The sequence below is a fragment of the Anabrus simplex genome, chromosome 5, assembly GCF_040414725.1.
Source record: "Anabrus simplex isolate iqAnaSimp1 chromosome 5, ASM4041472v1, whole genome shotgun sequence".
Taxonomy (NCBI): Eukaryota; Metazoa; Arthropoda; class Insecta; order Orthoptera; family Tettigoniidae; genus Anabrus; species Anabrus simplex.
This window is the reverse complement of record NC_090269.1, coordinates 132,912,036-132,933,880: the sequence shown is the minus strand read 5'-3', so window position 1 is coordinate 132,933,880 and position 21,845 is coordinate 132,912,036. Positions and strand designations below refer to the sequence as shown.

General features: G+C 36.2%; 1 protein-coding gene across 4 annotated transcripts in view; it reads right to left on the bottom strand.

Annotated features, from left to right (window-relative positions):
- The window catches only part of LOC136873850 (angiopoietin-1 receptor), a 540,166-nt gene that overhangs the window by 115,185 nt on the left and 403,136 nt on the right, over positions 1-21,845 (bottom strand). For all 4 annotated transcript variants that reach the window (XM_067147131.2, XM_067147132.2, XM_067147134.2 and 1 more), the window contains 2 exons: positions 18,632-18,766; positions 13,099-13,229 (listed from right to left, as the gene is read on the bottom strand). In XM_067147131.2, the coding sequence (XP_067003232.2) occupies positions 13,099-13,229; positions 18,632-18,766 (266 nt within the window). The remainder of the gene's footprint in view (positions 1-13,098; positions 13,230-18,631; positions 18,767-21,845) is intronic.

Sequence of the window (21,845 nt, the reverse complement as noted above, 5' to 3'; positions counted from 1 at the left end):
GTATAGGGATGTAAAGTTCCGTGCCATAATGTAGTACTGAATAGAAGATTTCTACTGCTTTATCAATTGATACATTTTGAAACATCACCTTCCAGTTGAACTGTGACAGATAATAATTTAGTCCATTATAGTCACCATTTAAAAAGTCAAAATAGCAGGCAAGGAACTGTATAGCTCATTTATAGGTAAAGAAATCTCTAATGCTGGGTGGTGTCTATCGAGGGGGACAATGCTTTCCTAACTAGATTTTACTTCAATGGAACTGGAGTTACTGAAAACCAAATCAAGAAAGTGATCCAGAAAATTTGGGATAGCATTAAACTGATTTAAACGAAGATAAGAAAAAGTGTCTATAACCAAACTGGACTGCATAGTGTGGTTACCTACTGACATAAGGCCAGAAGATGTTTCTTCATTTACTATCCAATTAAGATGTGGTAGATTGTAGTCACCAACAATGAGCAATAAATGGTTGTCAAGATTTGACATAATTTTTTCAACAGCACTGCAATGTTCGAAATATTTTTGGACAGGAGACTTGAGTGGAATGTATACAGCACCAATGATTAATTTTGTGGTGTTAAAAGTCAGGGACACAAACAACTGTTCAACTGTGTTAATGCACGGTATCAGAGTAGGTTTAAAACTCTTGCTAATACAGATCATTACCCCCCCCATGGTATGCCTTCATACTCGTTAAAGAAGACCTATCACATCTGAAAATTGAATACGTTTCGAGTCCAAGTTCCACATCACTAATTTCATCATTTAAGTTTGTTTCGGTTAATACCATGAAGTCATAGTCAGCTAAACATGAAGAAATTTAAAGTTCAGTTAGTTTGCTTCGAAGTCCATTTACATTTTGATAGTATCCTCTAAAGTGTTCAACAAACCTTTTTATTGATGTCTTTGGTGCTTTCTTAGTATAGTGTATCTGATCTCTGTGAAATGCATTTTGTATTGTATTCCTGATATAAGTTATACTTTCTAAATCATTTTGTGTATCACTTAAGTTTTTGCCATTAGGATTAGTATCCCCCCTCATTTTCTTAATTAGTTTCGCGAGAGCATTCTACTAGATATTCTATTGAGAAGTTTACCAAACTTAGAGGTTCCTTTTCTGTTAAAGTGTAGCCCATCTTAAGTAAAATCACTACCTCTAAGCCAACTATTACCATCGACAAAAAGGACATCTCCATTACGGCATAACCAGTCAAGAGTGGAGTTTACAGCATGTATATAGTAATAATCAACATAATGCCGATATAAAACGCCACTGAGACAAAGCTTTGCCACTGGAAACCTCCTTTTTTATTGCAGTAATAAGCCTATCAGTTTCAGCCATTATGTCACTAGGTGATGAGAAATTATGAAGGTCATTTGTGCCAATATGAACTATCAGGGCTTCAGGATTTTCTTTAATACTGTCACTGTTTACATGTTTGGCAAGTTGACCCACTCATATGCCTGGATAGCAGTACGCAATTCCCTCTTCAACTTTGGGTCCAACATTTCTTATCATCGAGTCCCCCACTATTACTGTACGGGCTTGTCTATGTACCGGTCGCCGACAGGATTTTTTTTGTCTTTTCAACACTGCAGCTGAGTCATGTTCTATGATTGCCTCATGATCATTACATTCTAACACTTGAAAACTGTTTTGTGCCATTAAATTACTATTTACAGAATCTTTAAATGCAACATGTTTCCGGTTAGGCCTGACATTCTTCGACTTAACCTCTTTAAAATCATTTTTGTATTGTCTTGGCATTTCAAATTATTTTGTTTAAAGTTCTTCAATTCTAGCAGAGAATTTTCTAGATCCATTGATAACATTTTAATTATTTCATCTTTGGATGAGAGTTCAAGTTCCAGATCTCTTATTCTAAACCTCAAATACGAGGTGTCCAAAGTGAGGTTATCGGAAACAAGATCGTCTACCGGATCCAACACTTCACTACCAAATGTATTCTTAAATACGTACTCATAAGAAGCATTAAGACTATTAAGACTAGCATTACTTCCGTGAATAGATCCATTGCACTTCATACACATATTATTACCGAACATATCACCACTCGAAAAAAAACTACAGTAAATCACTGTTTAACGCCATGTTGCATAAATGTAATTGGAGCGTGGCTGAAGATGACCCCAATACATCATCATCATCGGTTTGCCCTTCCAGCGAGCTGGGTAGGGTGTTTGAAAACGAGCGTCTTCCAATGTTGCCTATTCAAAAACATTTCGTTGTCCAAGACAGATTCCCAATTCCATCCTCTTCTCTCCACGTCTTCCCTCAGTTGGTCCATCCATCTTCTTCTTGGTCTTCCAGCTGGTCTTCTACCTGTTATTCTCTTTTCCAAATAAGCACATGGTAACCTTGTGCTATTCATTCGTTTAACATGCCCAAACCATTTAAATCTAGATGACCTAAGTCTTTCCTCCATCGATTCATTTAGACCTAGGTTAGATCGGATCTCATCATTTTTCACATGATCAAGTCGGGTCTTTTGGAGGGCAGTTCTAAGAAATTTCATTTCACAGGCTTGAATCCTACTACAATCCTTTGTTGTTAGTGTGCAGGTTTCCAGAGAATATGTAAGGATGGGAATGAGATATGACTTGTACAGGGTCATTTTTGTTCTTTGTGGGACCTTCTCATCCCACAGTAGGTGTCTAACGATACTGTAATAGAGACTTTGATTACTCTGTTTGTTATTTCTATTTCAGCTCTGTTATTACTAGCCATTACACTTCCTAAATAACTGAATTGGTGTACTACTTCAACTTGGTGGTCCTGTATTTTTATGTTGCATTCTGTATTATGTCTGCTGATTTTCAATGCTACTGTTTTTGATGGGTTCAATTTCATTCCATAATCATCAAACTTCTTACACCATGCATTCAGATTATTTTGCACTCCCTCCTCTGTTTCATCCCATATTGCCACATAATCTGCTAACATCAGAGCCTGAAGATCTTTATTACCTTTTCCTTTTAGTTCCTTTAAAATGATATCCATAACTGCTATGAATAGAAGAGGTGATAAGGCACTTCCCTGTTGTACTCCTTTGACTGTATTGAACCATTCAGAGTGACCATCTCCAATTCTGACACAGCTTTTACAATTAGTATATAGCATTTGGATCTTCCTAATAAGGTACTCTGGTACACCAAGTTTTCTAAGACTTTTCCAAATAGTTGATCTAGGAACATTATCATACACCTTTTCAAGGTCCATAAACACAATAATTAGGTCTTTTCCTCTTTCCCAGTGTTCCTCTGCCAACATCCTCAAAGCAAATATCAGATCTGTTGTGCTTCTTCCAGTCCTAAAGCCATGTTGTTCCTCTTCTAAGATAGGCTCTAGTATATCCCTTAGTCTGGCTTCAATGATCTTCTCCATAATTTTAAGGCCATGTGATAAGAGGGTAATGCCTCTGTAATTTTCACTTTTCCTTCTACTCCCTTTCTTAAAGATAGGAACTATCACCCCTTTTGTCCAATCTTCAGATATTTCGTTATCCTTCCATATTGTTCTGAGAACTCTATACAGCCACTGTATTCCTGGCTGACCAGCAGCTTTAATCATGTCAGCTGTAATTTCAACAGCTCCTGCTGACTTACCACTTCTCATCCTATGGAGAGCTTGCTCTACTTCTGTCCATGTAATTGGGATATCTTCCTCTATTGTTTTCTGTCCTACATCCTCAACAGAGATCTCTTTAGGGCCATTTAGGAGCTTTTCAAAATACTGCCCCATGGTATCTGTGATATCTTTCATATTGCAAACTATATTCCCATCTGCTGTCTCCAGAGCTGTAATTGCTCCTTTATCTGATCTTTTACTTTTTAATATTTCATATATCATTTTCATATTCCCTTTACTGTCTTCTTCCAGTTTAGTTGTAAATTCTTTCCAACTTTTCTCTTTTTCTTCCCATACAATTCTCTTGACTTCCAACTTTCTGTATCTATATTCCTTTGCCATCTCTTCCAATTTATTGTTGTCTATTTGGTTGCTGTTGATTCTTCTGTCATTCCATCATTAGATGTCATTACTCCGTCTAATGACGGAATATTTATTGTATTGAATTAGGAGGATACTCTCATTTTTCACCTTTGTAAAGACTTAGCCACATCAAGAAGTTTTTTTGGCTTTATTCCTTTTCAGGCTTCTTTCACTTTATCATTCCACCAAGATGTTCTTTTCTCTCTCACTCTTCTGCTTGTTCTTCCACATATTTTATCTGCACTACCAACCAGACTTGCCTTAAAGTCATTCCATTCTTCATTACTTTTCTTTGTGTCTGTTATTGGTATTTTAGCTCTGATTTCCTCTTGAAACTGCTGTTTGACTTCCACATCTTTCAATTTCCAGTTTTTAATTTGTGGTTTACATATGGGGTCAAAACTAGTCCCAGTTTTATAAGACAATATACAAGCTAATAGTATTGAATAGGTGGACGTAGGACTCGTACCAAAAATGCTTAATAAGAGGGTCACAAAAGACAAGAAATTATACAGAAAAACTAAAGTTGATGAATTTGGGACTTACCTTAAATCACAATTCAGTTGTTGGATAAGTGAAGGGAATAATGTGGATACACTTTGGGCTAAATTTAAAGGAATAATTTGGGAAGGAGAGAAGAGATTTGTACCTGTTAAGAAGGGTAAAATGACCTCAGACCCTGTTTATTACACAAGGGAAATAAGAAAATTAAAAAGAAAATGTAGAATAGTAAACAGGAAAATCAAAGAAGGTAGGGAGTATAGAGAAACTAGAAAACAACTAATGAGGGAACTGAATAGAGTGAAAAAGGAAGCAAAAGAGAATTATATGAATGGCATTCTTCAAGAGGGTAATGACCACAAAGGGAAATGGAAAAAGCTGTATTCATATATTAGGAATCAAAAAGAAAAAGGAATCCAAATTCCTACAATGGTGGGAGAAGGAGGTGAACACTATTTAACAGATACTGAGAAAGCAAACCTCTTTAGTAGGGAATTCCGAGATTCAGTAGAAGATTGTCAGGACTTGGAAACCGTAACAGAAGATAGAGAGGGACAGACACAGAGGGAAACAAGAAGCTTCTCATTCACAAATGAAGATATTTTCAGAGAAATCCAACTGCTTCAGCAAGGAAAAGCAGCAGGAAGTGATCAAATTACTGGGGAGGTATTAAAGACAATGGGGTGGTATATAGTGCCTTATTTAAAATTTCTCTTTGACTATGTCATAAATAATAGTGTGATACCAAAGGAATGGAAGGAATCTATAATAATACCAATTTATAAAGGAAAGGGTGATAAAAGGAAACCAGAGAACTACAGACCAATCAGCCTGACCAGTATAGTTTGTAAAATACTGGAGAGTTTAATAGCAAAGTACATCAGAGGGATATGTGATGATAAAAATTGGTTCATGAGGAGCCAGTATGGATTTAGAAAGAAATTTTCTTGCGAGGCACAACTGGTGGGATTTCAGCAGGACATATCAGATCAGTTAGATTCAGGAGGCCAGTTAGATTGCATATCCATAGATCTTTCCAAAGCCTTTGATAGAGTGGAACATGGAACATTATTAAAGAAATTGGAGGGAATAGGATTGGACGTAAGGGTTATACGTTGGATAAGAACATTTCTAAATTCAAGGGTTCAGAAAGTCAAAGTAGGAAATAATATATCACAGGAAGAGAAAGTCTGGAAGGGAATTGCACAGGGTAGTATAATCGGTCCGTTACTTTTCTTAATATACGCAAATGATTTAGGGAACAATATAACATCGAAAATAAGATTGTATGCAGATGACATAATTGTTTATAGGGAAATAAATAACATTGAGGATTGTTCAGAATTACAAAGGGACCTTGACAGTATCCAGGAATGGGTTGAAGAAAATAATATGAAGATTAATGGAGCCAAATCAACTAATACAACTTTTACAAACAGGAGCTTTAAAACTGAATTTGAATATACTTTGGATGAGGTAGTTATCCCAAAAGATGGCAAGTGCAAATACTTAGGTGTGAGATTTGAAAGTAATTTGCACTGGAAGGGTCATGTTGATGACGTTGTTGGGAAAGCATACAGATCGTTACATGTCATAATGAGGCTACTTAAAGGATGCAACAAAGAATTAAAAGAAAAATGTTACTTAAGTATGGTTCGTCCATTATTGGAATATGCAAACAGTGTTTGGGATCCTCACCAAGAATACCTAATAAAAGAACTAGATGGTGTGCAGAGGAAAGCAGCAAGGTTTGTAACAGGGGATTTCAGGAGAAAGAGTAGTGTATCAGAAATGTTAAAGGAACTTGGGTGGGAAACTTTAAGTAAGAGAAGGGAGGAAAGTAGACTTATAGGATTATATAGAGCCTATACAGGAGAAGAAGCTTGGGGAGATATCCGTGAGAGGCTTCGGTTGGAAAATAATTATATTGGTAGAACTGACCACAAGTACAAAATTAGAAGGAATTTTAGCAGAAGCGATTGGGGTAAATTTTCTTTCATTGGGAAGGGCGTGAAGGAGTGGAACAGTTTACCAGGGGTAGTGTTTGATCCTTTTCCAAAATCTGTACAGATATTCAAGAAGAGAATAAACAACAACAGAGATAATAAATTAAATGTTAGAGGGCATTCGACCAGTGCAGGATATTGTAAATAATAAATGTGTGTGAATAAATTAATTCCATCCCCTGGTCTAAGGAGTTTGGACAGCCAAAGTAGGGGACTGCCTGTAGGGGTGAAGTACAGTGGGGACTTCGAGGGCCCTGGGACCGCTACGGTAGCTGTGAAGGCCCTTCAGGAACTCTGAAAAGTGGTGGCAAAAGGGGCTCTGGTTAAGACGCAGCAGGTCGTTATGCTACTTAGGTTCCAAAATGGGTAAAATATAAATATGTAAATAAATTCAATGTTAATTTTAATCTTATACCAGTTGTATAGTGTTATTAGAAGTAATTTCACATACCGTACTGTATATGAGTTGACTATGTTTGTAAGATATTATAAGTAGAATTTTGTAAACAATATAAATTTATTAAGGATGATGTGTGTGTTTAATAGAAAAAATTATTAGCGTAAATTGTATAATATTGTATTCTAGGAAAAATTTTCTTCGTCTCCTGTTAATTTAAAATTTAGTGCTTGACAATAATGTATTTTAGTGTACCATTTGCCACCGAGGTAGACACCTCATTTGCAAATAAAGAGATTTTGATTTGATTTTTTTGATTTGACCTTCCTACCCTTTGATAGTATTGTAGAACTGGTCAAACGATTTTGAATCATCTATGTCTACACCCTTTGACTGTAAATATTGAAGACATGGTACAACATCCTCAAAACTGAGGTCCTTCATGTTTTGAAGTTTCAACCATTTGAAGCGCTTGAATTCTTCCATAGGATGCATCCATTTATCCAAGTACTCAGAGCAAGTTTCATAGAAACAAGTTACATTCACCATAAATATCTTGCATTCTTTATTCAGACCACCTTATGAAAATGTATTCAACTTCTGTCTGACTTTAAGGGGAATGAATTGACCTTCAAGTCTATCTTTCAATGAATATTGGACAGATTCTAATAGTTCAAGCACTTCCACAACTGAATTTTCTTTCTCAAATGACAAAATTTTATAGTGAAAAATGTGCATGGTTTAGGAAAGAAGTAAAAGATAAAGCTCTGAAAAGTCATTTGCAAGGAAGTCATTTGCAACTGATGAAGGCACCAACTTCCTATCCTCAGAAAGGAAGTAGAATTTCAGACCTGGGTACAATTTCAGGATCCTTTCTACTGCAGAATGCAATGTTAACCACCTAGTTTTGGAATGATTTAAAAGCTGCAGGTAATTTACATCAACAAATTCATAAAATTCTTTCAGTTCCTGAGTATGCACTGTATATATATGAAAGAAGTCAAAAATTTTCATCACCAAAAAACTCAATATCAAAAGGAAGAGCATCATCTCCATGCTGCAAACAATTATGTAGAATGTAAACACATATTATGTTTTTGTTCAAGTCCTTTTTGAGAACAGAGAACACATTCCTCCCTCCCTTGCATGCAAGGCCTCCAAAATTAACATTGGCATTTTCTCCAACAAATGCAATGTATCTAGAAATAATGTTAGGTTTCTTTAGGGTATCTGAAATACAGGAGGCAATACTTTCAGAACTGTCATTTGACATGCTCGTAAATCAAGAACTTTTATCTGAATGCCATAATTTTTGTAATCAGAGTATTTTGGATGACAATTGGAAACATCTTTAGTGCACCATGACTGATTGCATCTGTTCCTAAGCCAAAACATGGACCTTCATTATTAATAGTTTCAATAATAAAATCTATCAAGTGAGGTGCATTAACATTATTTATTATGGCTTCTGTTTTAGTTCTTACACAGGTCAGTTTCTGTGCTACTTCAGATTCTATGAACATACTCTTATTAAATTTAGCTGTATGACTGATGATGGAAAACTGTATGAAATGACATTGTGGCTCCTGTGGCTTGAACTTTTCTATCATCTGAAGAATATTTGGGAGTAGTAAACAATAATATTGAACCTGATACTGATCTAGCTCTCCACCACCTTTTTGTGTTTTTCACTGTAAACATGTCTTTCCAAGTCACCAACACCTTTCTACTGTATCTGACATTAACGTAACTATTACACACTGCACATTTTGCTTCACATTCACTGTGTTCATAAGTAAAGCAAGGATACTTATGTTTTAGTTTATCCAAAAATTTACACTGCTTTATTTTTTTTACTCCCTTTTGGTTGCAAAGATGATATACATGAGATTAATTTCACTCCACTTGGTACATACTCGCACTACAAGAATTTACGGTGACAACCACATATTATTACAAACCATTATTCTCGTCATTGTTCTGTTTTGAAAACAGGCATATCACTAAGTTTACACAAGGAGTATTTTATTACACCAGCTATTCAATACAATTCATTCCACTGTTGCATGGTCAAATGAACATAGACACTACCAGATTTTTAGGGTACATGTTTCACCCCTTTTATAGGGCATCATCAGCTTTATTTAATCCTAAAAACAAAATTTGGTCTGAAGACCTTATCAAATTTGCATAAGTGTATTGACAAAAATAATAGTGACACTGTGGATTCATTATATTTACATTACAAAGATATCAGATCAAACATATGTACACATACTAAAATCACTTTGAAAATTAAAATGTTCGTCTAAAAGAATTTTGTGTCACATTATTCCTTAAAAATAATTCATGTCTGATGCTGAAATGGATCCTTTTTGTAGAAAGCTTGAACAATATGTAACGCTTGGGGACCAGAATGCCTTTGCTGGCGAGATGTAGTGTTTACAGTGCACTATGTCTTCTGGTATGGGCTATATCAAATTTGTTACTTTCATTGACCTGTCTCAGTCTCATCCTTGGCTTTGACAATATGAAAGTGACTGAGGTAGGAGTGATGCTAGTAATACCATTGCTTATACGCAGCCAGTCCCTGTTATGAATGGTATGAAGATATCGCTCATAGGGTCGGTTGGTGCATGCATTTCAGTGGGCTTGGCAGACTGATATGTAATAGCAGTGGCTGGCTCGGTGAGGAAAGCAACGGGAAACTACCTCACTCCTCATTTCCCTAGTACGCCTCTTCAGCGACGCCTAGGCTATTTATGACAGCTGTTGGCGGAGCTGCAGAGGATCAAACCAGCCTTCGGGCTGAATACCCAACATACAACCTACAACATACGGGGACCAGAATCGAGCCCATGGCTTTAATGGATAGGAGTAGTATGATAAAATATATATGTTGAAGTTGAGATCTGTTTTTGAAAAATAAGGGTTAAAAATACGTGGTTAAATTGAAGGCGATACGGATTAAGATATCTTGATATGTTGGGTAAAAACCATAGTATGATGAGAAGTGGTAGCAGACATTGGAGTGTTGGCCAAATCGCTGCTAAGATTATTCATAAGAGTATTTGTTTTGCCCCTCTTTTATAGGGCCTCATCAGTCTTATTTAATCATAAAAACAAAATTTGGTCTGAAGACCTTATCAATTTACATAAGTTGTATTGACAAACTCTTAATAATATTGACAATGTGGATTCATTATATTTATATTACAAAGATATTACATAAAACATATGCACACATACTAAAATCACTTTGAAAATTAAAATGTTTGTCTAAAAGAATTTTGTGTCATATTATTTCTAAAAAATAATTCACGTCTGACTCTGAAATGGATCTTTTTTGTAAAATGCTTGAACAATATGTAACGCTTGGGGACCAGAATCGAACCCAAGGCTTCAATGGATAGGAATAGTATGATAAAATACATGTATATATGTTGAAGTTGAGATCTGTTTTTAAAAAATAAGGGTTAAATATATGTGGTTAAATTGAAGGCAATACGGATTAAGATATGGTGATGTTGATGGTGATTCGCCTATTGTACAGAGACATTAAGCCTTGAGCAGACCCCTGGTGTTATTCAACAGGAGTAGGTTATATGCGAACACTGGGTATCATCCTCTCCCTGCCTCATCATTTTTTTTAAACAGATCTCAACTTCAACATATATATTGTATCATACTATTCCTATTCATTGAAGCCTTGAGTTCAATTCTGGTCCCCAAGCATAATATATTGTTCAAGCTTTTTACAAAAAGGATCCATTTCAGAGTCAGACAAATTGTTTTTAAATAATGTGATGCAAAATTCTTTTAGACGAACATTTTCATTTTCAAAGTGATTTTAGTATGTGTACATATGTTTTATCTAATATCTTTGTAATGTGAATATAATGAATATTAATAAGAGTTCTTCAATACAATTTATGTAAATCTGATAAGGTCTTCAGACCAAATTTTGTTTTTAGGGTTAAATAAGGCTGATGATGCCTATAAAAGAGGGGCGAAGCATGTACCCTAAAAATCTGGTAGTTTCTATGTTCATTTGACCACGCAGTGGAATGAATTGTATTGAATAGGTGGTGTAATGAAATATTCCTTGTGTAAAGTTAGTGAGACAACCAGATAACCGAAGAGGATAGCTGCAAAGCACACGGCAAGCACATGAAAACTAAAACTCTCAACACTTGAAGGTGGAATAATGTACACAACGATTCTTTAGAAAGAGACTAGTGCGTTGATTGGTTAATTCATGCCTGCACTTCGAGTTTGATATATCAAATGTTAGTATTACTTGTTTCCACCCTTGGAAGTAGCGCCCTGGTGGGAGTTGGTGTATTATACAATAACATAGTGCCTTCAACGTGAAACCTAAATAAGCAATCTTGTAACAAAAAATGCTGGACATTTTCGACAAATTAGAGATGCCAGCCGCACATAACCAAAATGAATTAAAAGTAAGACATATTAGGAAGATCAATATGGATGCCACAAAGTGGGTATAAGGAGGTGTAGTTGCAACCCCCTGGTTCATGCATAATACAAGTTAAAATGGGATAATTAACAATAAAAATAGGAGTAATATAAAATGTAATGTAGGTATTAAATGGAAGAGAAATTCAGTGCATGGAATTCAACAAACATAAAATACAACTTTGAAAATCTAGTCATTTTTAAAAACAAATTAACATTGGAATAAAAACTTGAGCCTTCTTGGTTACTGTCCAGATTTGTCTGTCACTACAGTATATCCTGTTAACAATGAGTCCACTTAGCCTACTGTCTTCCACATTATTGTTCCAAGTGTTGATGTATTATAATGTAGCCTACTTAATGTACATTCAATAGTACATGTTGTTACCTGAAGAATAAGACTGATCTTGACAGCCTCAGCTACAGCAGGGTAGAATGGTGTCTCGTGACAAATTAAATGGGCATACTCGAGAGATTGATTTGGGGTCCATTAATTTTTAGTAGACATCGTATCATGTGGCAACCTTGGCAACAAAAATTGGTATCTTTAACCATAACCTAAAAATGCAGTCTCTATTACTTCCCAAAACTGTTCTATAGACCTGTAGGGAAATGACATCCTAAGAAGAACAAATAAAGTACATTTTCTCACATGAGAGATATCCAAATGATAGGTCTTCGTACCAAGAAAGGGTTGGAAGAGTTGACGTCAGCAGATGCACCTTCCTGTTGGCTCAACTTCCTGCTCAAGTCTCATTCCAAAGGTGATGGTGGTGGTAGTAATTGTTTTAAGGGGCAGTCAACTAGATAACCAGCCCCTAATCCAACTAGTGGCCATGAACATTAAGGTGTCAAGTCTATGGTCTGACACTGGGGTTAGCCAGTTCAATTCCCAATAATGGAAAAAAAATCCCCAATAGAATGTTGGCCAACAGTGTTGAAGAGGTGGTAGAATAGAATTTCTAATCATTAGATTACATGCCAAAAGCCTTGATTCAATTCCAAACCTATGCTCATATGGAGTGAGGGCATATGACACTGTTGATGATGATTCGCCTATTGTATGGAGACATTTATGGCTTGAGCAGACCCCCTGGTGTTATTCAACAGGAGTAGGTTATAAGCCAACACTGGGTATCACCCTCTCCCTGCTTCATCATCATCACCCTACATCCAGATGTGCAGGTCACCCATGAGCATAAAATAAAAAGATCTGCACCAAGTGGACACTCACGACTCTAAAAGCCACAGGATGAATAAATAAAGAAAAGAAAAATAAAGAGCACTGTGAACTGTTCATTTGGACAAAATAAAAATTGTTAATAAATTTGGAAAAGTTGTAATACTTAAGTTCATCCCTGTGTTACAAAAACTAAAGTGCCTAATAGAAAGGGACATGTGACTCTTCATTTACTTCAGAAACAGATGTATGACCAAAATTATTGGTACATCATGACTCAAAGTATAAATTTTCACATAGTAAGTATATCGCTTTGAGGTGGTATAGCATTCAATACAGATTTTGAGTACCGTACTTAAAACTTTCAAATTTTCTTTCTACATTATTTTCTTCAATGAAGTTCACATTCAGACAAGTTCTTCTCCTGTAAAATCATGTTCATGGCAGTGTTTGTCTTTGATACTAGGAGGCCTCATCTTTATAAGAATTATTTGTAAAGTAGGAAGCAACATATACTCACTTTATACTGAACCTGATAATAGAGTGGTCTTCCAACTCCTTTTATTTCTTTCTTGGAAAGATTTGCTTTAACGGTGATACCAGATACTCCCAATGCTTTAACTTCTGGAGCAGATACTAAGTAACTTATCTCTGAAAACAGAAGAAGTTCATTACTGAAGACTTCAAAATAAATTTCCAATTTAATAAAAACTCATCAAAATATTATGGTTAATGAGTGAAACATTTATTGAAGATATCTGTTCGTGATTATATTTTGGACTACAGCAACTTTAAGGTTATTCAAAGATTGCACTCTCGACATTGCTACAGGTAAATGCCCATGGATAAAAAAATTGGCTGTGATAAGTATCGACATTGCTACAACAATAATAAGCACCATTGTCTTTCACATCCATCTTCTTCCATGTGAAATGAATGGCTCAGACAATAGACAAGAATGGGTAGCCTACTTCAGTTTTCCAACTCACTCTTGTGTTATCTGAAGGTGATAGCCTCATGTTTATAGATGATGATGATGATGATGATGATGATGATGATGATGATGATGATGATAGATTATTATTATTATTATTATTATTATTATTATTATTATTATTATTATTATTATTATTATTATTATTATTATTATTATTATTATGTGCATATGGACCCAATGGATCACACAAAGCTCTAACAATTCTGTTTTCTCAGTTACCAAACAGCTCTCATCCTTTCTCCGTGGATCCTTTTTCGTTCTTCTGTCCACTTTGCTCCAGTCTTCTTTTTCACTTCGTTCTCTGGTTACACTTTCCATCCATTCATTTTTTTTCCTGTAGAGGTTTCTGTCCACAATGTTAGTTGAGTTCATCTGGGCTTTTTCCAGATCCTTCTTCACTTCCAGTACCCATGGAATATTTTTTAGATGTTCTATGTAGGTGAGAATCTTGTGTGTCAGTCTACTTGCCAGCAGTCTGCGGATGTGCCCATAAAATTTCAGACGTCTTTTGCGGATGTCTGCTGCAATGTTGGAAAGCTCTTCTGTCACTTTGCGTGACCTCAGTCTATAAACATCTTCTGTTTTTTGGGGGCCGAGAATTTTCCTCAAGATTCTTCTTTCTTCTTTTAAAATGTTTTCTAGGTCACCTTTTCCATTTAGTGTAGTGACCAAGCAATTGAGAGAAGACACCAAGCTTGGATAAATCATCAAGCCCAAAAATTAGACAAATGAAATTTAGAACTAATAAAACAAAGAAAGTCAACCCATAAAATCATCAGACAAACCAAACGCTAAAAATACCTTACAATGGATAGAGGAGAGTTTTAACAAAAAACAATCACGAGATTATTATAAAACCTTTGGCAAATACCTTAAAAAATATGAGCCCCCATTATTAATGCCGAGAGATAAATCAGGAAGGTTACCCCATAGTAATCAAGAAAATACAGAGATCCTCGCAGAGACATTCAACAAACTTTTAAATTGCGATGACCGACTGGAAACATTGGCAGTAAATACTGACACACCCAATTTAACCAGTCCAGATGTAATAAATCCTCCAACTATCAATGAGGTAGAATTTGCAAATAAGGAACTAAAAAATGATAAGGCATGTGGTGAAGACCTAGTCTTTGCAGAAATCTGGAAAAATGCAGGGATACCAGCAATCATAAATTTACATCAGCATCTATTCTCCGGACCACCTTTTGAGCAGACTAAAGCGGAAGTGCGTGTATAGACCAGGGGATGGCGCGGGCGACAGGGGCAGTGCCTATGGTGTTGTCACACGGTAGGTGAGGGGGCAAGGGGGATGCGCTACTCAGAGCGAGTTTTGGCAATGGTGCAGTCAATGCGGAGCTGCCATACTTACTCACTCAGTGGATGTCCTGAACACGTGGGTTCAGTTCCAATCATAGTCTGTTTAAAACAGCAGTGAGAGAATTTTATCAGTGTGCTTCGCTTTTACAAAAACAGTGTATGTGCGTAAAGTGTGTGTTAATTCAAAATTCTTGTAGTCTCCTGTACATTTGTAGGTTTCTTCTTACTCGTTATTGGATATTATTGTGCAATGGATCCGAACAAAAATTCACCAGACTGTTATAAGTTGAAGAAGACATGCAAGATTTTTACGTCCGGCGAGAGAAATATGATTCTGCCTGTTTATAAGCATTTCCGAGCGAATAGTATTGACGGCGGGATTAGTTTACCTCGTGTGCTGACCCCGGCTCTGATTCCGACTTGGGTGTGCAGCCACTCAATAGTGACACATTTTAATTACTGCGTCACAAGGTAAGCTGATGCTGAAACCTCCTGCATGATGATGATGATGATGATGATGATAATAATAATAATATATAATAATATTTTTTATAAAAATATATTTGTAATAATTAATTTATTGAAATTGTGCTGGACAAAGCGGAGGTGGGACAGGTTTTCGCCTGGATCCCCAACTTCATATGTCAGTTTCAAGTTAATTCCAGTACGGGTACATAATCCTCACTTCTCTCGCTTATTCAAAAATCACCCGTGAGGAATCAGGCCATATATTTAGATAATAATAGTGAATAATAAATAATAAAACAAAAATAGTAATAATTTAATGAATGTAATGCTTAATGTTCATGTCAAAAAAATTCGTTCGCAGTGCTTTAATCGTGAAATTGTAGTTAGTACATTAAAACTGTGAAAGCCTCCGTGGCTCAGGTGGCAGCGCATCCGCCTCTCAACGCTGGGTTCCGTGGTTCAAATCCCAGTCAATCCATGTGAGATTTGTGCTGGACAAAGCAGAAGCGGGACAGGTTTTCTCCGGGTACTCCAGTTTTCTCTGTCATCCTTCATTCCAGCATCACTCTCCAGTATAATTTCATTTGTCAGTCATTAATCATTGCCCCAGAGGAGTGAGACAGGCTTCGGCAGTCGGCTCAATTCCTATCCTCTCCGCAAGAAGGGGCTTCATTTATTCCATTCCTGACCCGGTCATTGACTGGAAAACAGATTGTAGGTTTTCACATTTAAAGTTTAATTCAGTAAATTAATTGTTTAAAGATGTAAGCCGTTAAAAAACTGTATGGGATTTTAACACGCAGACATTAGTGTATTAATTCTTTTAAATTCATTCGAGGTTCAATCCATGAGCTGTGCTGTGTTATAGTGGTGGAGTACAACTTTGAATGGCGCGCCGGCTCGTTTGGCAACCACGGCGAGTGTGACGAGACAATGACGTCACATCCGCTTTAGTCTGCTCAAAAGGTGGTCCGGAGAATAGTCAAAATGTGGATCATGGAGAAAATCCCAGAACACTGGACCTCAGGCATAATCCATCCATCCATCCAGACAATTACAGAGGAATAACCCGTTTGGACTGCATTACAAAATTTTCTCCCGCATAATTTACAATAGGATAAAAGACATTAGAGAAGCTGGATTGGATGTGGTGGAAGTATAGTACACAAACATTTTCTTGAGCCCTGAGCTGGAGGTTGACGTACTATAAAGGAGCAGGAAAAGTGGAAGGACAGAAAGGAGTGGAGGAGGCTTGATAACCACACCTGGGTAACTGGAGTGGGACATTGATGATGATGATGATGATGATGATGATGATGATGATGATGATGATGGTGATGGTGATGATGATGATGAAGGATGTGCTTTGCATTGACAGACATTGATAAATTTAAAAAATCATTCACAGATTTCCCAAAAGAGGTGACTCGTTTCTCCCTTGTGACCACGTTTTTGGAACAATGAAGAGAAAAATATGGAAAAGTGACTGAGTTTACACCCCTAAAGATTATCCAAGTAGCAAACAGTAATTCAGAAGTTACACTCATTATGGTACAAAATGAAGACATAATGGATTTTGACATATGATGGCCTTGTAATTACAAAGAAAAAAAATTACTGTGTAGTTTATCTGTGTCAATGTTCAAAGAATTTCATTATGAATTAACAAAACCTTCAGTAGTACTGCCTACACTTTTATCAACAGCTGTGTCAGTCATTCCTGTAATCTGGCAAAAACTAAACTTGCTTCATTTTGTATTGGTTTGAAAAGGCTGTACAGTGGAAAAAAATCAGACTTAATAAAAAGTAAATTGAAGATATTCAGAAACTGTTTGAGTACAACCACGAGGAAGACACTAAGCATCTTTATGAGATGTTGAAATGGCCAACCACAAGTGATGATTCATTGTGATATGAACTATTCAGAACATCGAACTCTGTGAATGAGTTATTTTTATGTTTAGTTTAAAATAATTTTCCATTAGCTAATTAATAAATTTTACTTTGATGTCAAAAATGTGGAATTTTGAATGGGTTATTCATATGAAAAGTGGTAAATTCTATCATCGACTGGAGAAAGGAACTATGTTGCAAATTGTCATAGTATTTTTCTAAGATACTTCCGAGAATATATGAAAATAGTGTGTATAGTTTAACGAACAACAAATTTGAACAATTTGAAAACATTCTGTTGAATGGTTTAATAATAAGACAGTTTTTTGTCTCTCCTGAAAACTAAGGAAAAGTGACTTAGTTCCTTTCTCCACTGAGCAATTCAATTATGCTAAATTCATTTTTTAAATGATCAAAGATATGGGTGTATGGAAAACTACAACCTCTGTGTTATGGTGTACCTTAGTTTCATATTTCTCCCTCCCTCCTTACTTTAAGAGTAATCATGGTTTTCATACTTGGCTAACGTGCAATGTAGTGAAAAATGGAAATAAAAGTTTGCTTGCTGGCAAGTTCGTTTTGAATCTGAAGAACAGGCAACTTGCTAATGATTTATGGTTGTTGTTGTTGTTGTTGTTGTTGTTGTTGTTCTATTCTGCACCTTCATTTGTTTGAAGAGATTTAGAGAGATGCCTAAATTTTGTAATGATGGGCCCTACGGGTATTCAAAAGAGGGAAACAACATTGGGAAAACTGAAGATATATGTGATTGCTGTATTGTTCCTTGCTGCAACAGGGAGCTACGTGCTAGATCTAGCCATGAACTAGTAACCCCCATATGTCAGCCGGAAACCTCAAGTGGGAATAAGTTGGTCAATAGTGATACAACATATAAAAGGTTTGAATGTGATAAATAATACAATAATTAAACAATGAATATTAGTCTATTCCCTCAGATGCTATGAAATTATACATTATGCAAAAGTTGCAAGGAACAGGGCACTGCAATAAATTTGTCAAAACATAATGGACTGGCCTGAAAGTTGGAATTTTTTGTGAAGTGCTGTAAAAAAGATGAGAAGATATATTCCAAAAATGGTGACATAATGCCAAATTGTTCATTTCAATCATTAAAGGCACTCAGGGAAGAATAAAGTTTATTTTGATCTGAATGTTTTCTATGAAGAGAGTTTATTTGTGGTATATTGCACAAAGCTTCATGCTGCTGTCTTCTTGCCAAGTCTCGTTTTATCTTATGCAGGCAGTAACTACTTGCTAATTTACTTAAACACACACCAGAGATTTTATTTCACATGTACCTCAGTGCATGAAGTTGATAAAAGATTATTTTAATATTATTATTAAGTATACTTACTTTGTTGACAGTAAGGCTGATAAAAACCTTCAATGCAGCCACGAGTACACAGGCCTGTAATATGATCACCATAGCCACGACTACACCATCCTATGATATACTGACAGCTTGGACCATATGACTTTGCACTGCAAACTAAAATAAATTAAGGAGGACTAATATATAGTGCAATTTACTATCTGAATGTTAACATTATACATGCTCGGGTAAGATGGATGAAAATATAATCATATTTCTACAAGTAGGAGGACTATGTTAACAATAAATGACAGATTTACTAGTGTTATATTGAGATAATGGTTATCTTGCTGAGAACCTCAAATATAAATTTTCAAAATTTCATTATTTGATTTCAACATTTTCAAATCCAAGATTTCATTTGCTCATTGACATTCTTCATTGATAGTATTGTCCAATAAGTATTTAGTTGTACCTATAATTCTACTGTTTCAGTTAATCTATTGTAATTACGATATGTCCAAATGCAGTTTAGAATTATTATAGTATAGTTATTTTATTAGAAATTATTGTGCTTGCATTATTATTGCATAATTGCATTATTGCATATATTTCTATTGTTTCAGTTAACCTGTTGCAGTTAGGATAGTATAGATGAGGAAAATGATAAGGATATTGAGGGAGATAATTAAGGTCATAATAGAAGGCAGGAATGAAGGTAGGTCTCCCTCAATCAATGTACAGGATACGGTTGGTAGACAAGAGGGAGGAGAAGGAGAGGAAGAGTTGTGAATGGCAGGTGGGTTAAAGTTTAACGGCTAAGAGTTTTCCCCAGGGGGAGAGAGCTCAGAAGAGGTATCTATGGGGAATTGGTATTAGTCACTACAGCAGAGGGAAGATGGAGATCAGGGAAGTGTTACAGAGGAGGGAAGGAGCAAGAGAAAAGGGAATGGTAAGAAGGGGAAATGTAGAGTAGAGGATGGGAAGAGGGAATGGAACAAGGCAGTGGGAGGGAGAGAAGGGGGGGAGGAAGTAGGTTCAGTTGACTCCAGGGAAGTTAACTGAGAGTGGTGGCACGGGGTATTTTGTGACCTGGTGCAAACTTATTTTGTTCAATTGCACTTATTTTTAAACTTAGAGACCTTGGCTGCCACATATCTATCTCCACATTCCTTGCCTTTTGTCTGTCGTCAGTAGCATTGTAGTGAAGGGTGCCCATTCTTAGAAAGAGAAATTATTGTCTCGCAGTGCAATAAAGTGTCTTGTTAGACCTTGCCCCACCAGTCCTATTTGTCAGAAGTACAGCAGCAGCAGTGCTGAGTATACCCAATGACTTATTTTGTAACAATGTAAGGAATTCATTCAGTCAATCCCTTATTGCTGAAATGATTTATCAAGGGTATGAGGCAAGTGTGTAGTCTTTTACAGTCTGTGGAGGAGGAAGAAGTTTTAGTGAGTGTGAGGATGAATTTATTAGAATTAGTAGACTCGAACAGCGATACGCGGCACAGCACTAATGTAGAATTAAATATTAGTGATGATTATTTGCCTCTTTCTCAATGGTTTTGGACCACAATAGGAAAGGATTATGTTACAAACTGGACAAAAGTTCTTCCTGCTAAAAACTCACGTACTCGAACCCACAACATTGTCACTCATTTACCGTGAGTGAAACTCGTAGCAAGAAGTACATCATTGCCTGAAGAAGCTTCAAGCATTTTTTCGTGAATTACAATTTGCTGCAACTCATTTTAAACTGTAAGAACCTGGAAACTGAAAGAGTCAGGGAAATTTATACTCACAAATGAATAACTAATCAAGATATGGATTGTCATGAAGAGGATAATTATTTCCGGTAGCGTAATTATTTTGGAAAAACCTTCCCACCACCCAGCGACTTATTTTGTAACAATGTAAGGAATTCATTCAGTCAATCCCTTATCACTGAAATGATTACATTACATAGTTAGCAGGATCTAAGCCTGCCAGCTGTCAGCTGATTTATGCAAAATAATGTGCTTAATAAAAATGATTCCCAAGTATGACAAGTTTTTAATTTTATATGCTATGAAGCTAATGAGTCCAGTATTGGATATATTCATTTATTCTCAATAAAATATCATGCTATTGAGTTAATAAATCTAATACGTCAATATATGATGAATAAAAATTAGTCATTTTGTTATTATGATGATGATGATGCTTGTTGTTTTAAGGGGCCTAACAGCGAAGGTCATCACCCCCTCTCTTTTTTTAAATTAAGACTAATTCAATTACAGTGGTTGCAAAGTACCCCACGCCACCTCTAACGTTGCACCAGCGAGCACTACCTGTCCAGGATTAAGAGAGACGAGGAGAAGAGGGAATCTAATGAAGTGGGTGGGGTTGAGGCTCTGGTCATGGACAACTCAACTGTTAGGCATGTACGTAAATTGTGTGGGAGAAAGGGAACCAGGGTGGAGTGTTATCCAGGAATTAGGTTAAGGCAGATGTTGAGGAAATAGAAGGGAAGATGGTAATTTTTCATGTTGGTAACAACAACAACAACAACAACAATGTTAGGTAGCACGAATAGTTACTAACACAGTTGGGTATGTGTGAAATCTGATTCCAGCAGCAGAGGAGAAATTTAAGGAGGCAAAGATTGTTATCAGTGGGATATTGTGTAAGAGAGATACTGAATGCAGGATGATTGGGGATTTAAATGAGACTGTGGAGTAGGTATGTGGGAAATTGGGAGTGAGACTTGTAGATCCTAATGGGTGGGTAGGCAACAGGGATATATGTTCAGATGGCCTTCACTTGAACTGCAATGGTACATAAAAGGTAGGGTGTTTGTTTAAAAGAGTTATAGGGATATACATTGGGGGAAATGGGTTAGACTGGAAAGTGATTGATAACAGTATAGGTAGCAGGGTGGTCAAGTAAGGAGCACATTAGTGTGAAGCTGTAGAAGTGTTGTAAATAAAAATCCAGAAATAGTAATTTAATAGATATATATTTACCAGAATTGTAATGTGAATTGAATCATGGCTGAAAAGTGATATTATGGATGAGGACATTTTCTCATGAAACTGGCATGTCTGTCATAGAGGAAATACAGGAGGGTGTAAAACAAAGTATCAGTAGTGATGAAGTGAATGCTTTGGTATTTGCAGATGATGTGGTGATATGGGGAAAGGGAGAAAAGGAGAAAAGGAAGTACAAAGGAGACTGAAAATTTGGAATGAAAATCTGAAGGAGTTTTAAATGGTAA